This window comes from Corapipo altera, unplaced genomic scaffold (genome assembly GCF_003945725.1).
Source record: "Corapipo altera isolate COAL_440 unplaced genomic scaffold, ASM394572v1 98, whole genome shotgun sequence".
Taxonomy (NCBI): Eukaryota; Metazoa; Chordata; class Aves; order Passeriformes; family Pipridae; genus Corapipo; species Corapipo altera.
In genome coordinates, this window is record NW_020884914.1 from 2,366,827 (window position 1) to 2,375,748 (window position 8,922).

The following is an 8,922-nucleotide window of genomic DNA, read 5'->3' on the forward strand; positions in this document are numbered from 1 at the left end:
TTAGTTAATTAGCAACAGTTAAATTAGGCTTTTATTGTAAGTATTTAATGTAGTTGAGAGGGCTCTTTGTGCTGACACTGTCACTTCATGCATTTTTTCCAGTCAATTCAAAGTTAACAGATGTTAAGATAATTGTTAGTTGAAAAGTTTGATTTGTATCTCATAGCCAGTGGAGGGAGGATGAAAAGTTCATAGCAGGTGATATTATGGATCTGAAAAATCTGTGAATCTCAATATAAACAAAATTAATGTTGTCAGGACTTATCTGATAAACTCATTCCTATTTAGTCAATAAAAGGGCACTGCACAAGGTAAATAAGAGGATAAATGTTTACTTTGGCCATTCTTGGGCAGAGAGGCTGAGGTGGCAAGAAGGAGCATCAGCAAAGGGCAACATCATTTGTTGTCACTACTGTGACACAAAAAAGTCATTTTAGATTTAAATACACACAGAGTTTTCATGAGGACTGATGTTGGATGTCTAATACCTACACAAAGGCTGGATCTCACCACACATAAAGTCTGGCCACAAAAGGTATTTTCTGTGATACGGAGCTTTAGAAAAACATTTGGCAGCTTCCCGGTCACATTCACAGGCCATTTTTTGACATTTGTCTTCTAGTGAATCTGAAAGAAAACACAGTAAGTTTGATGTTAGTCTGAAGTAATAAAACACACCAAAGGGAATGCCAACACAGAATGGTTTGGTTTAGCAACAATTGATCCGTGGATCAATCAGTGATCACCGATCTTGGCAGGTGAAAATACAATAGTCAGGAAAAGACTTAAATATTCTTCTTCATGTTCTTTAATAAAACAACTCTGATTTCTCTTTAGAAAGTGGTGTGTGGTCTTCCCTGCTTGCCCTCCTGCTCTAGTGAAGCTTGAGGTTGGGAAGATAGTTTCCATCACATATCCTTTCATCTACTAAAGGATATAGCACCAAAAATATATACACAGGATGCAAAGATGTTCCATGTCCAGCTCAAACTGCTCACCTCTTTTTTATCAAGGCATTCAGTAAGAGGTTAGGTAAAGTGTGTTTAAGTGTGATAAAATCCATGTCTTGTCATATTTGTTTTGTAATTGTCATGTTGCAACTTAACAGATTTCTTGGCCTGAGAGTTTCTTCTTGGCATGAACATTTTCTTCCACAGCAATGTATTTTGGGTTTAGTGTGCCAAGGCAGAAATGTGTGTTTTTTTCTCTCTGCAACTGTCTGTAAACTGAAGAATCTTTGATTACATTTTGTCTGAGTATTTAACATTTTAAAAGCTTAGCCAGATCTCTGCTTGAGATTTGTCCAGGAGCAGAACAAGTGTTCAGTTTTGTGTATGAACTCAATTTCTGCTGTGAACTGGAAGTGTTCATGTATCTGTGTTGATGCTGCAACTCCCTCCCCTAAGGGCTACTCAATAGCATAAGCAACATGAAAACATGATAGGATAAAAAAGCCAAAATACATTAACTGAGAACTATTCCTTCTCCTGTAGTTGCTCTAAAGTTTGTCTTTGTGGTATGACAGGGACTTTGTTTCATCTTTGTTCCTTGACAACATGCCTACTGTCTTGGCCAGTATTTTAAAATATTATCAGCTTCTGGACTGGGACAGAAGCAGAATCTTTACAGGCAAGTACAGATGGACTGTAACATGACAGATTAATTAGTTTGAGAGACAAGAGGCTTTGTGCATCTGATGCAGAGAAAGAAATGAGCAAGGAGAGATTCTGCATGGGGTGGACACTTGGGCAAAGTAAAGGCTGAATGTAAAGGAGGAAAGGAATTGATGTCAAAACTTTCATTTGTTTTCAGGTCAGGCAAATTCTAAATGAAGTTATGAAATTTGAGGGGTTTGTGCTCCCTGTGAATGGCCATCAGAAACTCAGACTTGCTTTGAACAAGTTCATGTCAGGGTTTCTCCAGCTAATTTGAAGTCTGGGTAGAAGCATAAAATTACATGCAGAGTAACTGACCTCAACAAACATCAATGCTGAGAAAAAGGAGGAGGTTTTGGGCTGTGTTTTCTGAAAGGGTAATAGGAGCTTGTAGATCAGAATTTTGTTTGCTTATGTGTGTCAGTAGGTGGGGATCGAGAATAAGAAACTGCATTCAGTTGGGTGGCATAGCTGTGCTTTCTGGAGGCACAGTGCATCCTGGCAAAAAGGTCACAAAAGGAAGGATGGTAAAGTCAGAATTTTACAGATAATTGAAAAAATGCCTTTATTCTATGAAGTCAATGAGATAATCAGTAGCAGTAAAAATGAAAAAGCACCCAAACCAACACACACCCCCCAAAACCCAACACCAAAAACCCCCAAGTGCTCACTCACCACACACAGCAGAATTGTCTTTGCATTCCCAGTGGTAGCTCTCAGTCTTTGGCTGACAACCTGCTTGTTCTGCCTTGCCATAGCAGCAGTCGTGGTTAAAGCAGCACCTGAGAGGAACAGAACTGGTGGTTTATGGTCACACAGTCAGTGGGTTTTATCAGCATGTTACTGCAGCTGGGAAATAATAGAACAGTCAACATATGTGAATGCACAGCTACCTGAAGTGTTAGCTCAGTATCATGAGAAAATACAGAAAATTGCTCAAAATTGTGATTTTAAAGTTGTTCTTGTCATAATTGGCACAATAAGGTCATAGGCTTTCTATGACATTGTGAAACTGAGCAGTACAGGTGAGCTTTAATGACACATTTTAATGCTTAAAACATTAAAATGTGCTGGGGCAGAGTCTGGTGTGGAGTCATTGGAAGCCCAGAAGAGCAAGTAGGGGAGGTAACAAGGACCTGAAATTAGGGAACTTGTAAGGTTCTGCTGCAAACTAATGACACCCTTTCTTTTTTGACTTGGTGGGTGTATCCACAGACTGTGCACTCTGCATTCATTCATTCCTTCTGTTTCTTCCTGGTAGCCTAAAACCATATTACAGTAGGCACATGATATTTAGATGGTGTTTAGGTTGCCTGAGGAATTTGTGTCTGCAATAGGAAAAGTGAGCTCTCACTTTGCAGTTACTTCTTTTTCCTATGCTTATTAAGTAATTACTTGGTAATTCCACACAAATTGCTGTGTAAAGATCCCGTGGAATGTAACAGTTGAACAGCACATGCCCAGGAAGTAGATCAATAAATCAAGGGCATGCAGAGAAACTTTAAAAAAAAGCAAAAAAGTCCAGAAAAAAAAAAACAAAACAACAAAAAACCCCAAAAAATAATCTTCTTCTCAGCTAATGTTCAATTACAAATTAAACTGATGATAGTCAATATGCTGAGATTTAGTACTAAATAGAAAGGTTTGTTTTTTAAGACTATTTTTATTTTTCAACAGGTTGGATTTTGCATAATTTTTATTTATTGTTTTGAATGCTAATAAAAGGGGACATGGTAGTAAAATCACAAGATTTTTCAATTGCCTTTTTAATTTTTACTTTTAGAGATTTTTTGAATGTTTGAGCTTTAACCTTGTCCAACAAGACTTCAGTTATTCAGCTCTTGGTTGAACAGCACCAGCAAAGCAGCTCAGTTGTGCTGTGAATCCAATGTTAATGCAGGGGAAGTTGGGGTTAGAGGCAATCAGCGCTCGTATAGATCTATGGAAACACTGTGTTTAAACTCAGTCCCCTCCTGCTCTTAAATAGGCCTGATCTATATTTTAGTCCTTTTAGCACTTGGTTACTGAGCTGAGCAGTTGCTCTCACCAGTCCACCCTGTCCTTGGGCCATCCTCTCCCTCCCAGCCCGCAGTAGCAGCCGTAGCGCAGGTAGGCGAAGGGCGAGCGGCCCGTGGTGCAGCGAATGGCTCCGGCCAGTTCCAGGATTCCCCGCCGCTGTCTGGAACGGGCTTCCCCGAAAGCACCTTTATAAACTGGGGAGAAAAGCCTGGTTTTTAGCGAATCAAACGTGCAAATATAAAATATTTAAGCGCTGATAATAAATGACAATCCTTGAAAACAACACAGTTTTGGGTTTTGACGCTTTGGGGTCACGCTGCTTGACCCCGTCCCGTTGGCCCCAGTCCATTCAGAACAGCTGCAGGGGTTTCCTCCCATGGAGGCAGCAAACAGAGACAGACTTCAGTCATCTCCAGTCTTAAAACTGGTAAGGGCAGCATCTGTTCTGTGGCCCAGGCCCACAGATTTTTAGGACTGGCTGCCCAAAGGGTTGCAGTGTTTACTCCTTATTATAACATACAATTTTGCCCACATTGTTATTTTGTAGAATGTAAGCTTCACATTGGAACAAATATGTCCTCTATGATAGGGTTCTGGTTTTCCTGATTTTTAGACAAAGCAGACAAATAACTGGTGGGGATGGTGTGGTAGAGGTAGAGCAGGGAAATGAGTGGGTGCTTGGAGTCATTTCCAGGGAAATTAGAAAGGTGGGGTTGGGATATTTTTTTTCTGTGTCATTTTGTTTGGGTTTTTTTGTTGTTTAAGGGATTCTCACCAGTATTTCCCCAAAACAAACTGTATTTAGGAACTATATTTTAACTGTCCCATGTCAGTACTAAAGCAATGGGTCCTGAGCAGCAGAACAATGTTGAGACACTGGGTGGCAATTTTTGGGGCTTCATGTCCTCCTGCAAGCTGAGCTGCCCTTAATGGTAATGGGCAGCATCTCCTTGCAGTGGTGGCTCCAAGCTATTTATAGCACATTTTAAGAAGCTGAATGAGTACAAAACAAATTAGTGGGAGGTTTCTGATTACAGTTTCTTAGTAATTAAACTAATTATTTATTTTGATATGAGGAGAACAGTTTATAAAACTAAACTCCCAGTGCTGGATACAGATTGCAAAAGACATTAAGAATTAATGACTGATAATACCTTGTGAGGGAGACAGACAGCAGAAAAAATATTTAGACTTTATCGTTGAAGGCTTTGATATTTATTTTCCTACAAAATAACCATGATGATTATGCAGTTTTTACATAATCTGTATAATCACATAATCTATTATAATAGACTAATAGAGTAATCTATTATAATAGGTTATATTATAATAGATTATATGATTAATCTATTAATGGAAAATCTGCCAGAAAAAATACTGTTCCCAGTATTCTGAATAACTTGAAACGCGTGGGATGCTCATGACCTCCAGCACTTGTAATTTCTTGAAAACAATGGAATTTAAACACCTCATGAAATCTCCTCATTAAGAAATACAATTGGTTTGTGTATGAGAATGGTAGGAAACCCTTTTAGAAAGAACAGCAAGGCTTCCTGAGGCAGCAGTTGGTGCTTTCCTGACTGGGACCACTCCCAGAGCTCTTTGCCTCCTGTTTTGTGGACGTGTGATCCAGGGAGAGAAGGGGTGTTGAAATAAAGGTGCTTAAACTTGCAGGTGCAGCTCTGGCCATTGATTGAAAGCCATCACATTTTGAGGAGCTAAGAAAAGCTTCCTTGCTCTGTCCTCGACTGCAGTTTCATTTAAAAACTGCTCCATTGGCACTGAACTTCTTTGCTAAGACACTGAATAGTATCTGTTGTGCCATGGCTCGTGTTCCAGAATATTATCTCTATGTTTACTGGCATCTTTCAGCTCTGGGTAGCAGAAGCATCCATTTGATTATAAACAGATTATCTTTGTGAATAAAGGAAAAGGGAAAAAAAAATTAGAAACGCATTAATTTTTTGTGAAAGGTCGTATTTCCTATAACATTTTACTCTTTGCAATGCGTTCAATGCAAACATAATAATTAATTTTGCAGATGCACAGTCATATTTTTATTGAGATGCACAATTATGATACATAACTACATTAATCATTAGCATCTAATGCAGTCTATGATGTTTTGTGGGTTTTAAAAGAATTTTTAAGCCATGCTTTCAAAGACTAAGGCTACAGAAACATTTTTTTCATGTTAAATATGTGTAAGATTTCCTGTAGGGATCTTTTCTCTGTGCAGTCATAGTGCTCTAGTAGTTCAGAACTAGAAACTTGGGAATAAGCAGAGTTTCTGATGTTCTCCAAGAGAGATGTATGCCTTACAGAATCTTCTGGGTGTTTGCTTAGATTTTTACCTCTTGTTTCATAAGCCATCAGGGGTGACCTTTTTCACCTCACTTTATTGCCCAGACTGCTCCCGTGCTATCTCCACAAACCGTGGTCACATGGGAATTTTTCGAAAGGATAAATTTGCCTGTTTTGCTCCCGTGGCCCAAGCATTGGGAAACATGAATTGCATTTCCCACCCTGCCCACTGCCCACGGAGTGGGTGACTGCAGTCCTGAGTCAGCGCCCTCGGAGCACAGCCAGGCTCGCTGCAATGAGCGCCCTGAGCTGGCACAGCAGCGGTTCCGTGGCTGTTCTTACTGCTCTTGCTGAGGTCTGTGCCATGCAAAGGATGAAGTCTGGATCAAAATACTGGAGTGATCAAAATGCTGGAGGAATCATAGGGCCGTGCTGAGGTCAGGAAGTAGAATTGGGGCAGGGAGCTTGGTGGGGCCTTAGGTTGGCCCCATTATGCAAGCACTTTACCTTGTGGGCTGTAATCGTGCCACTGCCTTCCCCCGGACCCCGCTTCATTCTGTGCCCACAATCTGCTCTAGGACTGAACTGGGGCCCTTGTCCTTAGCATCCTGTTATTTGCACGATCTGGTGTGGTGAATTTGCTAGGTGTGTAGGAATGTGTAAAAAAAGAAGTGCAAGAAGACAAAAGAGAATCTCTTAATTGAGGCAGCAGAATGCTATTCTGGAAAAGTGGATTTTGTCCTTCCAGCTGTCACAAAGGTTCAGCATGAGGTTAATTTAATCACTTTAAAACGATGCCTGTTGATGTTTACTAATAGTTTGCTCCCTGCCTGCTGAGTGTCCTGGGGTTGGAGTACCAAGCTGCTGCAATACTCAGTTGAGAGCCAGGCTTTGAGTAGTTGAAGTTCCACATAAGCAGTTAAAATTGGGTTCTACCATGTCACTATGGGAACGAAATAAGTACATTAAGATACTGTACTGATGAACTCCTCAGAAAACCTATGAGGAAATGGGCTGTAAATTACTACAACTGGTCTTTAATACTGCTTAATAAATAGGACATACGAGACAAAAAAATTAATTAAATATTTGCAAAGTGAGTAATTGGCTGTGCTCAGGTATGAGGCAGGGGTCCTTTAATTACGTTCTCTCATCATAACTTATTTATAAAGACTGACTCATTTTTTCAGGAGAACTCAGGGTTTTGCAGGCAATCTCAGTTCTCGCAGTTCCTGCCCCTGAGCGGCTCTGGAGCTCGAGTGCTCTGCGATAGCTCGCTCGAGTGAGCACCCGGAGAGGAGCAGGGGTGAAGGTACTGGCTTTGTAGATTGTTCCTGCACGTGCGAGCTGCAGTCTGGTTTCAAACCCCGACCTCCGTCGGCACAGCTGCGCATCGCTGAGGAACTCTCAGCAGCGCTGTGAGACCCCCAGCCCGGAGCCGCGGGGCAGCTGCAGCCGCCGCTGTCAGCGGCACGTCGGGCTCTCCCTGTGGGCGAGTTCCACCCAGCCGTGCCCGAGCGCGGGGACACCTGTCACGGGGACTGTGCTCTCCGGCGTGGGAAGACAGGCACGTCCCGTGATCTCTTTTCCCCAGCGCTCCTTCCTCTGCCCCTTCTCCCACCTGCCCCCCGGCGCGGCCGAGCCCCCTCCCTCCGGTGCGGAGCGCCCGGGCACGGGAGCGGCGGGACGGGGCCGCTTCCCCGGCGGTCAGGCCCGTGCCCGGCTGTACTCACGGGCCGCGGGCAGCAGCAGGAGCAGCAGCAGGAGCGGGGGCAGCGGCGCCATGGGCTGCGGGGTGCAGGCTGCGGGCTGCGGGTCCGGCGGCGGCGGCGCGCTCGGCAGCGGAGCGTGGAGGTGTGAGCGCAGCGGCGGCGGGCCGGCTATAAAAGGCTGCTTTCTGCCCCGAGCCGGGTCCCCCCGAGCCCCAGAGCAAGCCGTGCTGTCCATCTGGCCAGAAGGGAGGAGCTGCCGCTGGAAGAGCCGGGGAGAGATGGGACCTGTCACTCGGCAGCGGAGCGCGGTGCGGGCACAGCGAGAAGGAGCCCTGGAGTCTCCTCGGAGGGGGCTCCGCTCCTCCAGGACCCTCCTGCCTTGGTAGCTATGTTTTCTTTTTGAATTACAGCACTTCCTTGGTAATTTAATCCGGATCTGCAGAGTTAGGGTGGCAGCAGACTGTGTTGCAAGTTAGTCTGGTGGTTAATTACACCCAGTGCCGAAGTCATGCGCTCTATCTGGAGTCTGCATCTGCCAGACTTCATCTCTTGATTCCTCCTTTTCTTGGGGGACCACAGAACAACCAGCTCCTAAACTGGTTATGGATATTTGTAGCTTGATCAAAACAACTTTTTAATTGTACCTCAACCAAAATTGAGTCTCAAAGTGAGTATTTTTCTGTACGTTGTATAATATGTGCATATATTTTCCTCTCCCTTTCCAGCTCTTGTATTATTTTGTAAAACCTACATATTACAGTTTCACTGCCCTTCTCAACACACAGACAATACAACTTGCTTTTATATGATTTTTTTTCTTGCTCATACTTCCCAAGTGTTTCTTCAGACCTTGCATTATTGCACTGAAACCAGTGCATTTCTTGTCAATTGTTCAAGCAGTCAGGAGCCCCAAAATTTGGAGTATTGATTTTGTGCGCATGTGTGTGTTTTGTTTTGTGCTGTTCATTGTTGGATTTTTTTGGCATTATTATATTCCAGGACATTATCCCCACTGGATCTCACCAAGGCTTACACTGCTAGGATATGGACAGAGATAAAATGAACTTATGGAACTTACCAAGAACTTGTTCTTGGTCATGTTATCTTACTGTTGGAGACCAGCTGGTAGTTTGGGTTTTTTTTGTAGTGAATGGTATTTTTATCAAAGAAATAAACCCTTTTTTTGTGTGCATACTGAAGGATAATTCTACTTTTGCATTAAAATGCTGTGA

The 8,922-nt window shown here is 42.9% G+C and overlaps 1 protein-coding gene across 1 annotated transcript; it reads right to left on the reverse strand.

The window, feature by feature from the left end:
• Positions 1-316: 316 nt before the first annotated feature.
• PLA2G10 (phospholipase A2 group X) lies at positions 317-7,788 on the reverse strand. Its single transcript, XM_027654955.1, has 4 exons — positions 7,712-7,788; positions 3,703-3,868; positions 2,331-2,437; positions 317-627 (listed from the first exon to the last, which is right to left on the reverse strand). The coding sequence occupies exons 1-4, from the start codon at positions 7,761-7,763 to the stop codon at positions 482-484; spliced, it is 471 nt and encodes a 156-aa protein (XP_027510756.1). The 5' UTR covers positions 7,764-7,788; the 3' UTR covers positions 317-481.
• Positions 7,789-8,922: the final 1,134 nt, after the last annotated feature.

What these genes read in the sequence shown, in the direction of transcription:
- PLA2G10 (XM_027654955.1), bottom strand. Translation starts at nt 7,763, where the DNA reads ATGGCGCCGCTGCCCCCGCTCCTGCTGCTGCTCCTGCTGCTGCCCGCG. An exon ending in CCTGCTGCTGCCCGCGGCCC is followed by an intron (nt 3,869 to 7,711) that starts GTGAGTACAGCC and finishes TTTTCTCCCCAG; the next exon opens with TTTATAAAGGTGCTTTCGGG. An exon ending in CCCAAGGACAGGGTGGACTG is followed by an intron (nt 2,438 to 3,702) that starts GTGAGAGCAACT and finishes TGTTCCTCTCAG; the next exon opens with GTGCTGCTTTAACCACGACT.